Genomic DNA, 19,002 nt, shown 5'->3' on the forward strand with positions numbered 1-19,002 from the left:
ATTTTGCATGGTTCTCTATTCTTGGCAGATGTTGAAGAAGTATGGAGGTAGGCATGTAGGCCATGTATTATGGCACTTTATTTTTTGTTCACTTTGGCTAATTGCAAAGCCACCACATCCTTGGGCATCTTCATCTTCTTTTAAGAAACAATTAGCTCATTCATAGGTTTTTATCCTCTCTTCCTTAGAAACATATGGCTCCATCATGCATCTCAAACTTGGGCTATGCCCAACACTGATGCAGAAGACAATGGATTTTTCTCATTAGATTGGTGGTGGATGGGACGATAGTGCTCTACCACTCGATAATCAGAAGAGAGGAAATAATATTTATAGAGGAGCTTGATGGGGGATTCCACTGAGTTCATCTACATGCAGAGATGGTTCTACTATTGGAAGTAATTGTGGTTCTGAGAGCAGGTGACTCAGAATTAGTTCTTCTTAATGACAAGTGAGAAATTTTAAATTTAACATTCTACAAGAAATGAATGCATAAAATTTGTTCTCAATAATCAATCATGTAAGATGAAAGAGTAAGAAAATAATAACTCACAAAAGATAGAGACACAAGATTTGTGCCAAGTGAGAAACACTCAAAAAACCTTACAGTTTCGTCATTGGGAGAAAAAGTACTCCATGAAATTGTTATTTTATTGAGTTTCAACTCCTTCTTACATTCAGAGTTACAATTGCTAAGGGCTACAACCCTTTTTCTTCTTTTTGAAACTGAGTGTTACAATCTCACATAGACATATAACTATACTTCTATACACTTATACATGTAAATAAGCTTACAATGAATCTTTTCAAAACCAACTTGAAGTATTAACGTAAAAGCCTTTATAGCTTTTTTAGGATTTCACTTTTTTTCACATATTAAAACATTATCTCCATTCTCTTAAATAGAGAATAGAGAAGAGATTTGAAGTTATTTAATAACTATCTCAGAATCTATTCCACAACTAAAGAAAAATATTTTATCTTCAAAAAAAGATATGGACCTCTTTGGAAAATCACATACATGTCTTTGACATGAAGAGAAAAATAATATGAAGATCTTCAAGATTGTCACACATGTTGCCATGTAGTTTCAAGAAACTAATAACTACATAACTACCATCTCAACAAAATGTTCAATATAAATTGGTTTTTCTTTAGATAGTCATTCCATGCTGATTTTAAGAAATATTCCATAAAAATTACAAGAAGAAAAACCCTAATTTTTGTATTACAAAAAATGTTCATACCTCTCTACAAAAAATATGGGTTTCCTTTATTCATCAAACACTCTTATTTAACCAGAATAATAGACTGAATTTTTTTCTTTTCTATTCGAAGAAATTGAAGAGCCACACCTGTTTATGTGCTTTAAATTTAAAACCCTTTGCTTCTCATTCTTTTTGTATAGTACCTCTCTGAATTTTTTTCTTTTCTATTCGAAGAAATTGAAGAGCCATACCTATTTATGTGCTTTAAATTTAAAACCCTTTGCTTCTCATTCTTTTAGTATAGTACCTCTGACATGCAACAAAAAATGTTGAATGAGAAAAAAAAAATTAAAAGAAACATTTCATGTTTTGTCTATTACCAAATAGCTCCAAACCAAAAAATATTTGTTTTAAAACCACTTTCAACAATATCACCATTAAACTTATCTCCATGACAACAAACAAATGTTGGCATCGTCTTTCACTGCCACCCACAATAAAAACATTCATACTAACATCCTATAACTGCCACCCACAATATTTTTGCATGGCATTGTCTTTGACAAGTTCAAGTGGTCTATTAGATAGGTATTGTTTTGTTTTGAAAGATAATCTTTTTTTTTTTCTTTTAAAACATTCTTCACATATGTTTTCTATTATTTTGATTTGAGGTATTCTTCTAACCTTTTATTCTTACTTATTCTAGCAAGATTATCAAAACTAAGATGCCCCAGCCTTTTATGCCACAAACAATTTTCTTCTACTTGACTCATAAAACATGTATTAATTAGTGATGATTCTTGAACTGTAGAATCAATCAGATTATAGAGATTACCACCTATAGTCAAGCCACTAGTAATAACCTTATTCCTTTCATTTTTGATGGAACATCGTTTAGTATTAAAGGAGATTGAATATCCACTATCACAAATTTGACTAACACTGAGAAGATTATGCTTCAAACCTTCTACAAAATACATGTCATGAATAGGTGAACCTTTGTTTAAAATTATTGATCCACGTCCTATTATATAGGCCCCTAAATTGTCACCAAAATGAACAAACCCTTCATCAAAATCTTCTAGAGTTTTGAATTTACTTTACATCTAGTCATGTAGTGTGAACAACCACTATCTACAACACAGGTTTTAGGTTTTTGGGAAAATAATTTTTTTTTTGCAATTAAAGTTTTTTCAAATGCCTTGGCAATAGGTTTACATACCTTTTTAGGCCCTCAATTTAATTTGAACTAATTTGCAAAATGACCATAATGAAGACATTTGAAGCATCCGATAATTTTCTTTAGATTATGACTAGTACTATTTATATCACAATGAGATGCCTTATGCCCAAAGACATTACAATTAAAATAGTAACCCTTAAAGAAAAATTTAGTTCTCTATTTTGGAAGCTCATCAAATAAATTTTGTAAGGAAATTAGTTGTTTTATATTTTTCATCAAGTAAAAGTTTCTGATTTCCTATAATCTGATTTGCTTCTTCTAATTCTCCTTCAAGTCTTTTATTGACATTTTCATGATTTGAAATCAATTTCTTTAACCTCTTTAGTTATTGCAAAGATTTAAGAAGTTCTTCAATATCATGGCTATGGCACCTCAAGTATGGTCATCTTGGCTTTGGTGGTTTAAATTTCTTATCAAATAAAAGAATGGTAGAAGGTTTTCCACGAATAGGAAATTCATGTGACAAGTGTGAGGCTTGTATTTTGGGTAAGAAACACAGGCTTCCCTTTAATTCTAGAAATTCTAGGAGGGCTAGATATCCATTAGAGTTAGTGCATACTGACCTAGTTGGTCCTGTGCAAGTTACTTCCATTGGGGGGAGTACTTATTTCATGACATTTATTGATTTTTTCAGTTGTAGGACATGGGTGTATTTCTTAAAGAACAAATCTAAAGCATTTGATAAATTTGTAGAATTTAAAGCCCAGGTAAAAGAGAATGTGGACACTATATCAAGGTCCTAAGATTAGATAGAGGAGGGGAGTATACCTCCAATTCCTTTGTAAACTTTTGCAAGAAACATGGCATAAAGAAAGAACTCATAGCCAGCTATACACCATAGCAGAATGGAGTAGTTGAAAGAAAGAATAGGACCATTGTTGAAATTTCAAGGAGCATGATGAAAGAGAAAGGTCTCCCAACTGAATTTTGGGGAGAGGTTATGTCAATGGTAGTTTACCTAGTTAATAGGTGTCCTACAAAGGCAGTTCGTGACATAATTCCAATGGAGGCATGGTCACGAGGAAGATGGATAGTTGAACACCTAAGGGTGTTTGGATGTGTTACATATGCACATGTGCCTAAAGAGCAAAGGTAGAAGTTTGATGACAAAGGTGTGAAATGCATTTTCACAAGGTACAGGTTAGAATCAAAGGCATACAAATTGTATGACCCATTGAACAACAAGATGACTCTTTCAAGAGATGTGGAATTTCTTGAAAATTAGTCTTGGTATGGTCCAACTGATGAGTCACCGAACACATCAAGTAAAGTGCCAATTATGAGTGAAGAAGATGCTGATGAACAACAAGAAGAAGGATCAGATAGAAGAAAAAGCAAGCAGCCTTAGTCATTATTGAGCTCTTCTAGGCATGACCGAGTGTCAGTGCCAAGCAACAATAGTGAAGATTCTGATCCCACACTCTCCTCCCTATTACCAAGAAAGACCAAGAGTCTTATGGAGATATACCAAGATGAAAGGTATGAAGATTATGATGAGAGTGTTAATTTTGCATTATTTTCTCATAGTGATCCAATATATTTTGAAGAAGCTAGTAAAGAGAAGAAATGGTGTAAGGCCATGGATGAGGAAATAGATGCTATAGAAAGAAATGAGACATGGGAGCTAACTAAATTGCCTCCCAAGAAGCAAGTGATTGGAGTGAAATGGGTCTATAAGACCAAATGCAATGCTGAAGGAAAAATTGATAGGCATAAGGCAAGGCTGGTAGTCAAGGGCTACAAATAGTAGTATGGCAGAGATTATGATGAGACCTATGCCCCAGTTACTAGAATGGAAACCGCGCGTGCTGTCATAGCAATTACAGCTTAGCACAAATAGAAGGTATACCAAATGGATGTGAAGTTTGCCTTCCTAAATGGTGTATTGAAAGAAGAAATATATGTGGAGTAGCCACCTGGTTATGAAGTTGCTCGTAAAGAACACAACATATATAGATTGAAGAGAGCTCTTTATGGGCTCAAGCAAGCTTGAAGAGCATGGTACAATATGATTGACTCATATTTGATGAGCAATGGCTTTAGCAAAAGCAATGGTGAACCTACTCTCTCCATCAAGGTGGCAAATGGAAATGTGTTAATTGTTGTCTTGTATGTAGATGATTTTATTTTTACTAGTAATGACAAGGCTCTAATTGGTGAGTTCAAAGAGGTCATGAAAAGTGAATTTGAGATGATAGACCTAGGTCTCTTGAAGTACTTTCTAGGCATATAAATAAAACAAATGCATGATGGCATCTTCATCTCTCAAGCAAAGTATGCAGGTTAGATCTTGGAGAGATTTAAAATGTAGAACAGTAAGCGAAGCCCCACACCAATAACAGTAGGTTTGAAGTTGAGCAAGGAAAACTCTAGTTGGAAGCCTAATGTACTTGACTGCAACTCGGCTAGACCTAATGCATGCAGTAAGTTTGATTTCAAGATTTATGGAAACACCAAAGGATTCCCATTGGCAAGCGGGAAAGAGGATCCTAAGGTATGTGAAAGGTACCAAGGGATTTGGAATTTTGTATATTGCAAATAATGATTTCAAGTTGGTTGGTTACACTAATAGTGATTGGGTTGGAAGTATAGATGATAGGAAGAGCACTTCCGAATACATGTTTCATATGGGATCGGGTGCAATTTCATGGGCATCCAAGAAGCAACCTATTGTTGCTCAATCTACAGCAGAGGCTAAATATATAGCAGCAAATGCAACAACATGTCAAGCTATTTGGTTAAGGAGGATCTTAATAGATTTGAATGAAAGGCAAGAGGATGGAACCACAATTTATTGTGACAACATCTCATCAATTGCATTATCCAAGAATCCAGTCTTCCATGGGAGAAGTAAACATATTGAGATTAGATATCACTTCATCAAAGAGTTGGTGGAGAATGGTGATATCAAAATAGAATTTTGTAAGTTTGAGTAGCAGCTAGCAGACATTTTTACCAAGTAATTAGGCATTGGAACTTTTGTACACCTAAGAGAGTGTCTTGGTGTAGTTGATCTCGATCAGTAGTGATGCTTGTTTTTTTGGCTCAAGATAAAGGGGGAGTGTTGGAATATTAATTGCAGTTGGTCATTTTTCCCTAGAGCCAAATGCCCACCTACCACCCTTGATAGATTGTAGAACAGTCATAAAAATGAATGTGGTAGGTGAAATTTTGATATCTAAAAAGAAGGGGAAAAATATGACAAAAGGAATGATCAGTTTCATTCGACCAGTTAGAAGAAGAGCAGATTAGAAGTTGCAGAGAAGGAAGAAGAGAGAAGTGATTAGCAGATCCAGATGTCAAAGTGCAGAGAAAAGGAAGTTCGTTTCGTGCCTGCAGTTGCACGTGTTTCTTCTCTGATCATTCTGCAAGTTGAATGTTTTATTATTTCATTCGTCCTATTGAAGTAGTGTTTGCTCCAGACATTGTAGTATGCAAGCATTAGAGCTGTAAGTTTGAAGTTTAAAGTTTGAATTTTTTCCAGTTTGAAGTTTTAGGGTTATTTTAGGGTTTTTTGGTTGAAGCCGAATGCTCCCAGATTTTGTAATGATTTAATCCAAGTTGAATAGAAAGAAAGTAGGCATACTTGAATCCATTTGTCTCCTTCTATTCATTGTATTTCAAAAGTTTTATTTGGAAACTTCAAATTTTGGATTTCTGGTTTTAATGGTGAAAGTTGTTCATGTTATAAATCTTCACTCAGTGAAGTCTTGTTAAAAGATCTTATCTCTGTGTCTCTACCAAGTTCACTCGGTATCTTCATCTACCGAGCTTCACTTTCCAGTGGCTACCAAGTACACTCGATAACTGGATTGCTTATCGAGTTCACTCAGTAATCACACCATGTAGTGTCTACCGAGTTCTTCATTTATTGAGTTGTTTCTTCATCTACCGAGTTTCTCTTCTACCGAGCTCACTCGGCATCCTTTGGCTATCGAGTTGCTTGTTCTTCATTTACTGAGCTCACTCGGTAAACACTCCTGCCACTTGGTTTCTTTGGTTACTGAGCAAATACTGTCACTTGGTAATAGTTGTTGCTGAGAAAATTTTTAGGTTTAGGGTTGATTTTTAAAGGTTTTGATTATATTGTTCACAGGGTGATGTTCCCAAGCCTTCCTCTATAGTACTAGCATGAAGATATTCTTAAAGGTCTAGCTTCCTTCTTTGGTGGCTCCTCTTATAGACCCAATGACCAGCCATTTAATTCTCCATAGAAGATTGACATTATTTCCAAGCTAAAGAAATGGAGAAAAGAAGTTATCTATGAATATCATCTGGTCTCTTTTTTTATCTATAGAACATGAGGGCATTGGGCTAAAAATTTCTCAAAGAACCATAAGAAAGAAGGCCAAAAAAAGGAGCTAATGAGCGAAAAAAAACAAGAAGGGAAAAAAGTGTGGAAAGTCAAGGAACCCAAAATGATGCATGGGGATAAAACCCTCAATGAGGAGGATGGCGTTGCCCATATTTATTCTCAATAGAAAGAGAAAGAGGGTTTCTCTAAGAAAGGTTTACAAGAAGAAAATGGCCAAGGTGTGGATCTCTAGGAAAAGGATAAGGATGAAAATTTGAAGAACACTATCTGCCGCCCCTGCTCACCTCTTTGGAAACAAAGAAGGAAGGTGAAAATAAGGATGAAAGCCCTCAAGGGGAAATTAAGGGCATCTCTTCATTTAAATAGCTAAAGGAACAACAAAATACTAAAGAAGCTTTCCTGAATGAGGAAATGGTAAGTGGGTATCTTTTATCATAGGAAACGGATAGAGAAGAAGTAGAAATGAATAAATCTCCTTTCATTCATCCTTCTAGAGTGGAAGATTCTATTGCTAGATTGGATAAGAGTCATTTCTTCTTAGATGCTCAATGGTACCCCCATCTTAGGAGAAAGAGGCCTCGATATTTTAGTTGACCTAGATGATATTAAATTTCTTAAATCAACTTTTCAATACAATTTTTCATCTTCTAATGATAACAAGACTAAACCCAAAAATGATGGACCTAAAGGAGGTAAGAACATTGGGCAAAGGATTGGAAAGAAGGTGGATAAAGAGATCAAGTCTTCCACCTCCACATGTAGATCCATCTGCGGATTGCATAAAGAAGATGTTGAATCTCCTAATAACACTATGTGGAGAAGGAATTCTACAAAAACTAGAGAGATGGAAAGTGTGTAGAACATTGCAGAAGTTGAACAATCTACCATCTAGGATTTCACACTAAAAAATTGACGATTCTTTCCTAGAATATCTTAGGGTCAAATAAGCCTCATAAGTAGGATATTTCGAGAGAAAAAACTCTATAGAAATTATAGTGTCCTAGGTAGCAGCTTCAAATGAACTTCTAGAGGTACTATGATTTTTGGAATCAAAATTCTATATCTAGAATTACTATTGATCATAATAGAATAATTACTAACCTTGAATGTCAACCATCTCAAGGATGACTTATCTTGGGTCATATCTAATATCTATGCTCTAAAAAAAATCCTCAAAAATGGTCCTTTCAAATAGAATTTTATATGATAAATCCTTGTTAAGTGATTCTATTTAGCTAGTCATTGGAGACTTCAATACTATTTTATTGATGAACACAAATTTGGCATGTGTCCAAGTTATCAAGATGATCACCTTGACCTCTTGGACTTCATCTCCTAGAAAGCCCTAATGGATATTGATCTTAAAGGTACCAAATTTACTTGGTCAAATAGAAGAGGAGGGGTGGATCTCATTCAAGTGAGACTGGAAAGAGCACTTATTAATCATGACTAGATTCAAAGGCACTAGTGTTCTCTATCCTCTTTTCCCAAGAGAGGATCAAACCATTTTCATATTATTTTTAATTTTTTAATCCTATTTTTGGAAAAAAAAAAAAGTTTTCCTTTAGGTTTGAAAAAATGTAACTGACTCATCCCATGTTTATCTATTTGAAAAATGCTATGATATCAAACTGGATGGTTGTCCCATGTTTAGAGTGGAAAAGAACCTTCGTAATGTAAATAAGTCTTGTATAGTCTATAACAAAGTCAGTTTTGGTGATATTTTTGAAAGAAAGAAGGAAATTCTAGGCAACTTAAAAGAATTCCAAGATAAGATCGAAATGGAAGGATATTCAGCTGATAAAGAAAATGACCTTTAGTTCATATACCATGATATTATTGTTGGGGAGGAAATGTTTTTCAAATAGAGATCTTGGTCAACTTGTTTTTATGAGTGTGATGAAAATACCATATATTTCTATATTACCACCCTTAGACAAAGGGTTGATAATAGAATTTCATACATTAGAAATACTAGTGGAAAAATTAACAAACAAGAGGAAATTTTATTGGAATTGTGTAATAACTTTTCTTCTCTCTTGTCTGTTGAGAAGAATTTTAATGATCAGAACTAAGGGAATATTCTCTCTTTCATCCCAAAGCTTGTCTTGGAATAAAAAAACAAGAATTTGGTTGCCATTCCCTCATTTTCATAAATCAAGCATGTCATTTTCTCTTTTGAAGGAGATAAAGCCCCTGGGCCTAATGGCTTTCATATATTTGTCTTTCAAAAAATTTGGTATATCATGGGCAAGGATGTTTTGGATGCTATAAAAGAAATATTTTGAGCTAGATCTTTGCTTAAGGAGATTAACTCTACCTAGAAGTGGGAGTGGATGAGGTCGGCTAGTTTAGACCAGACAGTCTCTATAATCTATTTTACAAGATTATTTCTAAATTTCTATTGTGTAGGTTATTGAGAATTCTTCCAGGGATTAATTTTTGTCTAAGAGAATGGTTCTTTGTCTAGGTAAGAATATTCTAGATTCCATTATAGTCATTCATGAAACTGTGCAATCTCTCATCAAATCTCAAAACAAGGGCTTCCTCCTAAAGCTTGATCTTTCCAAATTTTATGACAGAGTAGACTAGTCTTTCCTTGTGATAGTTCATGAAGCTTTTAGGTTCAATAAAAATTGCATTCACATGATTTTAGAGTTTATGTATTCCCCTTCAATTAGTATGGTGGTCAAATGTTTTTTTAAAGATTTATTAGTGGTTTCCAAGGTTCTATCCATGACCTCAATCATTTTTTCCACTCTCAATCATATACCCACATGCAATTTGTGGATGACACTACCATGATGGGGAAGGCTACCATTAAGGAAGCTTAAAAAAATGAAAGTTTCTCTTGATATCTATTCTTCATCTACTAGTCAATTGATCAATTAGAATGAGTGCTCTCTAGTCTTCTTGAAAACTCCCTTGGTTCACAAGGATAGGATATCTAGGATTTTGGAGTGTTTTATTTCCCCCCTCATGGGGTCCTACCTGGGCCTTCCCCTTTCCTCTTCTCTGCGAATGTCCTTCTACAAAGTCTTGTTGGATAATTTAAATCTCAAATTGGTTTTTTCAAATGGGAATTCACTCAATCAAGTTGGTAATCTTACTTTACTCAAAAGATGTTTAGAGAATCTCCCTACCTGATGCATGATTTGATGCAGGAGCATCTTGCATGGGAAAATTATTTATTAGGGAAAAAAAAAGTTTTGGAGGAGAGAGAAGGTGACAAAAATAGAAGGAAAATAATATAAAAGTATAAAAAAAGGAAAAAAAATGAGAAAAGAGGAATTTCTATTTTCAAGGTGCATAGGTAGCATAAATAGAAAAATAATAAAAATAGTTGTTATTCCATTAATTGAGGTGTGGAGGTGGCATCTTAAGAAGTTTGTGGAAAGTTCCTTAAATCATGCATTTAATATTTGTTGTGATCTACAAAAGAAATGTATTTTTTTGATTGGACCACATGGTGGTGCTTAGTTGTATTTAGGAGAAAATTCTAGAAGGTTGTAGATATTGTAGAAGGTTGTGGATATTCTAGAATGTTGTGAGTAAATCATGCATTGGGTGGTAAGTGCCTATTTAAGGAAGGCTTATGTTCATTTGTAATCAAGCTCTTCGAATGTAATCTCTTGTAAGGAAGCTCTCAAGGTGAAGCTCTTCAAATGTAATCCCTTATAGAAGCTCTTCAAGTGTAAGCTCTTGTAGTGAAGCTCTCCGAATGTAATTTCAAGTAGAAGCTCTTTGAATGTAATCTCTTGTAAGGAAGCTCTCAAGGTGTAGCGAATAAGCTCTTTGAAGGATAGGCTCTTTTTGTAGAAGCTTTAAGTGAGCAAATATCTCTTATATTGTAATGAAGTAAATTTCAAGTATAATAAAAGCATACTTTGCAAAGCATTTTGTCATCTCTCTATCTCTATCTTGTTGCATTTTTAGTTGTGAGTTGGTACGGGTGGTGTGGCCCTACATCAGTGGTATCAGAGTGAGAGTTCTTGAGCGTGTAGATAGATTGCTAAATGTGAGGTAGTTTGCACCAGGACCTTGAGTTGGGTGAAGTTTGTCAAGAAGTTCTTGATTGTGTAGATAGATTGCCGACTGTGAGGCAGTTTGCACAAGGTGCTTGTGTTGCACTAGATTTGTCTTATATAGACTTGATTATGTAGAAGAGAAAGAAGAAGATGACTTTTGTGATTGGATGGATTTTGAGGATTCCTCGACTTGAGAAATTAAGAGCAAGAAATCAATAGTCATTGCTAGTTGATTTGCAGAAGCAAGTGAATGAATTAGAAATTGAGTTGTGGAAATGAAGAGTGCATTACCAGAAAAGGGATGTTGATAATTCCTTGGATGCAGAAAAGATAGAAGATCCAGTGGAGTATCAGACATGCAATACAAAAGAAGAGCAAGAGAATGAAGAGGAATTTATTTGTGAACTAGAAGTTGAAGAAGATGAAAGAGAAGAGGAAGATCATGAAGATGACAAGATTTATGAACCTAGAGTCAATCAAGAAGATTTGATGATTGCAGCAATGGAGGAAACGTATAGTGCCTTCGTTGGAGATCAAGAAAGTGGAGCAGTTACATGCATTGTTGATGACATGAAAGAGGCAAGAAAAGATGAATATGTCAAAGAGGTAAATTATTATGAATTATATGATGCTGAATTTGAGATGAGTTTAAAAGATATTGATGATGGTTTGCATGAGAATCTTGTTAGTGATGTGTGGTATGCAAAGCAAGATTGGTATGGTGTTGTTGGGTTTATTACAGGTGTGATTAATTCAACAAGATTGAATGAGGATGAGAGTTATACTTGGATAGAGTTCATTGCGAAGGAATATTTTCAGCAACAAACAATTGTTCCAACTAGGTGTTGGAAAAGAAGAAAGAAGGAAATATATCGGCATCAGATACTTGTTCCAGCTATGTGTTGGAGGAAGAGAAAAAAAAATGTCAACAGTGGCTACTTCATTTTGTGAATCCATACTCACAAAATTGTTCCTACAATGGGAGTCGGATGCAGGAGCATCATGCATCAGAAAAAAAAAAATGCGGAAGATTTGCATGTTGGTTTTCTTGTCCCTATTGAGGTGGAAGCCTTTGGTGAAGATGAAGATTGTTGTATATCTTTCTTTTGGCATCAAAGTGTGGGACACACTTTTCTATCTACCTGGGGAGTTTGATTCAGGAGCATCTTGCATGGGAAAATTATTTATTAAAAAAAAAAAAAAAACATTGTGGAGGACAGAGAAAGTGACGAAAATAGAAGGAAAATAATAAAAAAATAGAAAAATAGGACAAAAAAAAGGAGAAAAGAGTAATTTCTATTTTCAAGGTGCATAGGTGGCGTAAATAGAAAAATAATAAAAATAGTTTTTATTCCATTAATTGAGGTGTGTAGGTGGCATCTTGAGAAGTTTGTGGAAAGTTCCTTAAATCATGCATTTAATATTTGTTGTGATCTACAAAAGAAATGTAATTTTCTAATTGGACCACATGGTGGTGCTTAGTTTTATTTAGGAGGAAATTCTAGAAGGTTGTAGATATTGTAGAAGGTTGTGGATATTCTAGAATGTTGTGGATAAATCATGCATTGGGTGGTAAGTACCTATTTAAGGAAGGCTTATGTTCATTTGTAATCAAGCTCTTCAAATGTAATCTCTTGTAAGGAAGCTCTCAAGGTGAAGCTCTTCAAATGTAATCTCTTGTAGAAGCTCTTCAAGTGTAAGCTCTTGCAGTGAAGCTCTTCGAATGTAATTTCAAGTAGAAGCTCTTCGAATGTAATCTCTTGTAAGAAAGCTCTCAAGGTGTATTGTTCTTGTAGAAGCTTTAAGTGAGCAAATATCTCTTATATTGTAATGAAGTAAATTTCAAGCATAATAAAAGCATGCTTTGCGAAGCATTTTGTCATCTCTCTATCTCCATCTTGTTGCATTTTTGGTTGTGAGTTGGTACGGGTAGTTTTTCCCTACATCACTACCTATGCTCTCAACCTTTTCAAAATCCCTAGAAAATTTATCGATTTAATTGAAAGAACTTCTAGTAGTCTGGTGCCAAAGAAAGTAAAAAAATGCTCTTCATTGCATGCGATCAAGTATGTAATTAAAAAAGAGAGAAGGTTCAAGCATTCAATTTATTAGGAATATGAACAAAACCTTGTTACTTAAACAAATTTTGAGGATTTATGTAGAGGAAAAGGAATGGAATCTCATCTTGAAGAGAAAATACTAGTTTTCCTATCCCTATCTTGAGAATTGTCATGATAGACTAGATGTTGAAGGGGGATCTTTTTTATATGGATATCTATAAAAGAGTTCAAGGTTATAGACAAAAAGGGAACTAGGTGGAGATTAGGAAACAAAAGAAAGATCAAATATTTAGAGGACATAGGTCATTGTAAAAGGACAGGCAAGAATAAAGGGATAACAACATCCATATCACTAATCAGTGCAAAAGCGCTTCTGTCTCTCATGTCTCTAATTAATACATAAATGGAGGTTGGGTTGATCTTTAGGGCATCACTCCTATACTTCAAAAACTTCAAGTATGTCTTAATGCTTTCCATATTAATCAATTTCTTGACTTCTTTATTTGGGATAGGAATCTCAATAGGGCTTATTCTTTGGCCTCTTCTCTATTTATTGAATCCTTGCACTATTTCTCCATTTTGGGCTTCTTGTTGGGTAAAGGAAATTATTCATAAAATTGCAATTTTCTTCTAGATTATGGTTCAAACTAAGATTCCTATCCAAGATAGCCTTTGCAAGAGCGGATTTCTCTTAACAAATATATTCTATCTCTACAAAAAAGATGAGGATTTTTCCTATGATATGTTTGTCCAATGTTATTTTTCTTGCCAAATCTTGAAATAATGTATGGTTTGCTAAAATCTTAACTAGATTTTTCCTTGAAATATTGATGATTTTGTCAAACAATGGCACAATCAAATGAAGAATAATAATGTGAAAGTGATCTGGGACTTGAATCACACCCCATCTTTGTTGGAGTATATGTAAAAAGAGGAATAATACAAAAATTTGAAACAAGGAATCCCTAGACAGGGTTGTTGCTGGAAAAACTAATAGAGCCATCAAGCAAATTTGTATCACGATTGGGAAAAATTCTAATCTTAGTAATGAAAGTAATTCAAGGAGGTCGGATAGGATTGATTAATAAGGGACTCAAATGATAATTGTATTGATGTTCAGGCTTTTCCAATTGTCTCCCAATCTAGCCATATAGCTAAGGCTAGTACGACCTTCCCTGCTATTAGGATTCCCAAAGCTATGAAATGGAACTGCCTTTGGGTTGGAGGTTATTAAATAAAACATTATAAATTACATCAATATGAAAAGGAAACCCATGTGATCAATAATGGCTATTATCAAGTTTTTTGATAATGTTATTATTTCTCATGTGTATAGAAAGGCATGTGCCTGCATGGACCACATCGCCAACTTGGGAGTACATGCACAAGGCAGGATATCATGGAAATATAATCTAATGAGAGATTAGATATTAAATGGCAATATTTATGAGGACAAGATAGGATGCATCATCAGTAATTTAAATAGACATGAAGAATTCATTGACAATGTATGAGTGTCTTCATAATTTATGGAGGCCGAAGTAGGACATTAAGAAATGCAAGTTCTCATATTCTTTCTGGGGTATTTAATTTCTCCTTCTGATTAATCACAACAAATTGCAGAGAAGTATGAATCACAAGAGAGACAAGTTTTCTCTTAGCCTACAGGGTGGCAAGCCAAAGAAGAAGGAACCATGCAATTGTGATGATTGGATGGATGAATACCAAATCTGGTTGGAACTCTCCATTGTTTTGGTCTAGTGGAAATGAAGGAATATGTGAAAGGATGGAAGGAACGCGGTGTCACTACCTATGGGTTTCATTCCCCTTTAACACCAAATTCATCTCTAACGTCACTGAACGGGAAAAAAAATTTCTACGGAAAGGATGACAACGAAAGAAGTGTTAAAGATGTGCTCAAGAAATTATTGAAGGATAAAATGGAGAAAAATCCAAAATAAACAGTTATGCGGTTGTGTTTTAATTTTTGTGAGAGCTTATTTTACCCTATATTATAGGATTCAGAAGGTGCATTGCTTTTATTTCGTGTTCCTGAATCGCTATGTGAATAAAATCTCTTTCCGCTACTACATATTTTGCTTCTTGAACCTAAGCGTTGTTACTCATAGGAAGAAATCTTCCCGGTCTATTCTTCATGAAGACCTTATTCTCATCTTTGCAGAGTATTGTAAAGCCAGATCTCCTTCCACGAGCCCTAATGTGAAGTTAGAAACTAGGTCAAGGAGCAAAAACAAATCCCGTACTAATAAGAAGAAAATAGACGAGGAAAGTGACGATTTATGGGATGGAGATGGTGATGGATTTATTAATTGCTGCTAAATTGTTGATCTTTTATTTTCTTGCTGGTGGTAGGCAATTTTTGGCTGAAATGTTGGTTTTGCATTTTGTTGGTGGCTGTAGGCAATTGTTTTTTAGATTTTTGGTAGTGGGTGTGCTCGGTCTATTCAACATTCTTTCTTTTTTGAACCATTTGCTAAATCTGTTTTAAACATTCTTGCATTCTCATCTTTTAAAAAACTTGTTTTAATTCTTAATTGAAAACTAAAAGTAAAAATATCAAATTATTATTATTATAAATAAATAATAATAATTTAAATTAATGACATTATATTATATTGATTAAGATGCTAAACTAAAATATAACCCCAACTTCCAAATTATAATTCTAAAATTGTATTAAATTTTAAAAATAGAAATATTTAAATACTATCCTTACAAAACAACCATGATAAGACATTCTATAATATTTATGTTTTAAAACATGCTCATCTTTTGAGTGTTACATCTAATATTAAATCCACAAGACAGGGCAAATGCAATGCTATTAAATATCCAGGTTCCTCAAAACCAACTATTCATTATTTCATTATGAAGAAAGTTGAGACGGAAATCATGTGCTGTGCCACGAGATTACTTGCAAAGAAATTTCCTTATGGCTGTCATATTCACTCAAACACCCAGTAATTTTCGCGCAAGACTTCTGCCTCCTCTTCAGGAGTGAAGTCATTCTTTATGTTGAATGTCTTTCGAATCTCTTCTGGTGTTTTTCCCTTGATCATTTCCGCCACAGTTTGACACATTAAGTCCAGAAGTTTCTTTATATTCAGGTAGTCTGCAGCCTGTTTACAAATATACATTAGAAGTCATCGTTTTGAACTTATATCTATATTGAAAATAAGTTTAGAACAACGATATATTATTTATAACAGAAATCACGAAGAGAGATTTCCATCTAAAGTGGGGACTAAACATTTATAAATAAAATATACTTAGCTCTGTTCTAGAAGTGGGTATTGTTTACGAGAGTGTCCAAGTGTTTAAATTTCTCTTGAAGAACTAAACGAATTGCTTTAAATTTCCCGGATAACTGTAAATAATGAATTTTGAAAAATTCTCCAAAACTTTATGAACAAAAACATAGAGTATAGTTTGACCACAGCTATAACCAAATTAATACCAAAACAGCAGCGCGAAATCTAAAACCCTAAAAATCAAATGGTAATGAAAATCATCCTACAAATGCATGGCAATTATAAGAATCCATGCCCACTCAAACCTGATAACATAAATATTCAATTTTCTTTTTCTGAAACCCTTAAGGTATAGATCCATGAAGTGTAGTCATAAACCTTCATAAAGGGACATAAAAATGGTTTGACGGTAACTATAGTTAAATTAAAATTACCATAACAATACTAATAACTAAAGTTCTGTAATCCAAATAATAACCAAGTCATCTTACAAATTCATTCATATCAACTATTAAAATACATAAAAACAAGAGCCTACAACTTATAGATAAATTGCGAACCTCTCATGAAAATGTCTTGAATTCCAATCTACTCGAAACTAACAAATAATAATTACTCTCATCAAACTTTACAACATATAAAGATTAAATTTCATTCACTAAATCCTAAAAGTATATATCAAAATCATCATATAAAGGGGCACAGAAAATCGGACATACCTGGATAAGGTTAAAAAGTGTACACCGATCAACCTTCACGAACTCCTGATCCCACATTTTCACATCCTCCCCCGAAATAGCGGTCTTGGCGGCTTCCACATGATAATTACAGTCCTCAATAATTTTGGCGAGGATTTTACTTGTTACATTTAACAACGGGATGACGTTGTCAACGCCAATATCCTCAATCATGATTTTCATTGTTTCAGACTCAGATGCCACCGCCGCATCAACCTCAAAAATCTCATCGTCTGAGCTCTTCAATCGCACTTTGCCTTCCTTCGCCATGCTTATTTTTGGGGATCGCAAACCAGAAAATTGATGCCAACTAAAATCGAATGAAAATCCAAGAAGAAGAAAGTCCGCTTAATTGTTCACGGTATATTTGTTTACAGTTACTGGCTAATCCCTACATTTATATGAGGGGGATGTTTTTTTTATCGCTTTAATGAGTTGGGAGGCGCTGTTTAGGTATTGTATTTAATTACATCCATGAGTAAAAAGTGGGGACTATATTTATTATACCCTAAGGGAGATGGTTTTCTATATTCAGGGGATTTTTAAGGGTCTGTTTGGTGGTGGAAATAAGAATATGAAAATAGGAATATTTATTTTGGAATTATAATTCTAGAATAGAAAATGAGAATAGTTATTCCTATTCTTGTTTGGTTCAGTGAGAATTCACAGACTAAATAAATTATATTTTTAAAAATAAATAAAAGTGCAATAGAAATATATATTCCAATTCCACCTATTTGAGTGGACTTGCAAATACTCTTTTTTGGGTCAAAACTAGAATACGTATTCTTATTCACGATTCTGCACCCAAATAGAGAATTGAAATTTTTAGAATTTACATATATTCCACCCACTTGTTGTGAAACAGACCCTTACTTTTAATGATTACAAATATCTTGCTAATTTTAAGGTAATAATATGAAATAAATACAATTGAAAATTTATATACTCAAAAAATATTTAAATAAAAAAATCAATATTAATTTTGTAATGATTTATAATTTGAATAAATTTTTATTATTAGATTATATTAATTATTTTATTACAGATTATAACTTTACAAATTAAGTATATGATAATATTAATAATGTTGATCAAAGAAGGTGGGTGTTGGCCCCTCTCCTTCCTTGCATCCCATCCCAATTAACAACGCGGTCACTGGTTTAATTCATCTCCACATTCCTAAGGATAGGTCCTATGGAAAGGGCTTTGTGGGCACTCAATTTTATTAGGAATTTGTAAATGTGAATTGTCCCATAAATTTCTAAGTTTATTTCAATATAGAAAAGTTAGTTCCTAAATTTAGCTCCTATTAAGATTTTTATGTAATAGATAGGAGTCAAAAGAACTAATCTCGAAGTACAAAAATGTTGGAGATCAACCAAAGGTTACCTCCAAATTATCTAACTAATACTAGTCTTATACTTGAAAAAATAAAAATAAAGATAAGTTCCATAATAGAGAAACCCTTACCATCAGTCCTATTACTAATCAACAAAAAAAAAAAAAAAAAAAAATACCAATAGTGAGGGTACATATTGCTTCTACAAGTCTAGTCCTTGATCATATACATATATAATAAAATCCTGTAGGTCACCAAGTTTAGAGTGATCCAAAATATAATATCAAAATAAAAACACCTAACCAAGGCTAGTTGCTTGCATTCTTTCCCTCATTCTTCTTCTTCTCGGGCTCTTCCCTATTCACCTCCATCCCCTCCTCTTTGATAGGTTTGTCCAAGAATGTCTTTAGCCAATCCTCCACCAAGAAGCTATAAATGGAGTAGGTAGTTTCACTCTCCTTGCCCAAATCCTTCATGTCCTTATTCACATGTAGGAAATAAAGAGTAGTGGCAGCCAAATGCATGTAGTTCATGGAGAATTTGGGTGTAGAATTTTTGGCAAATGCTAATGTGCTTTTCTATCATCTCCCTCATCAAATGCTCCAGTCTCTCAAGACTTTCTTTGGTTCTGGCCATGGCTATGCTTCCATTTCTTCCCCCCACCTTTGGGAGTGTCTTTCATGGGGGAGGTGATGCCCTCCTCTTGCTTCTCATTTGGGATGATACAACTTCAAGGGTATCTAAGATGTGTGAGGGACTAGGTGGGCTGGAGATAGGCTTCTTTCTAATGTCTTGGT

General features: G+C 34.0%; 1 protein-coding gene across 1 annotated transcript; it reads right to left on the reverse strand.

Annotated features, from left to right (window-relative positions):
• Nucleotides 1-15,820: 15,820 nt before the first annotated feature.
• On the reverse strand, nucleotides 15,821-17,133 carry LOC149555471 (SKP1-like protein 1). The gene is made up of 2 exons (XM_089833644.1): nucleotides 16,846-17,133; nucleotides 15,821-15,994 (listed from the first exon to the last, which is right to left on the reverse strand). Exons 1-2 carry the CDS (start codon nucleotides 17,131-17,133, stop codon nucleotides 15,821-15,823), a joined length of 462 nt encoding a protein of 153 aa, XP_089689770.1.
• Between the last annotated feature and the right edge of the window lie 1,869 nt (nucleotides 17,134-19,002).

This window comes from Cupressus sempervirens, chromosome 5, assembly GCF_028749045.1.
Source record: "Cupressus sempervirens isolate cs-2001-9-10 chromosome 5, ASM2874904v1, whole genome shotgun sequence".
Classification (NCBI taxonomy): domain Eukaryota; kingdom Viridiplantae; phylum Streptophyta; class Pinopsida; order Cupressales; family Cupressaceae; genus Cupressus; species Cupressus sempervirens.

Excerpts from the sequence above, each read along its gene's own strand:
- LOC149555471 (XM_089833644.1), bottom strand. The coding sequence starts at position 17,133 with ATGGCGAAGGAAGGCAAAGTGCGATTGAAGAGCTCAGACGATGAGATT. Across the intron at positions 15,995-16,845 it reads CACTTTTTAACCTTATCCAG|GCTGCAGACTACCTGAATAT; the intron begins GTATGTCCGATT and ends ATTTGTAAACAG.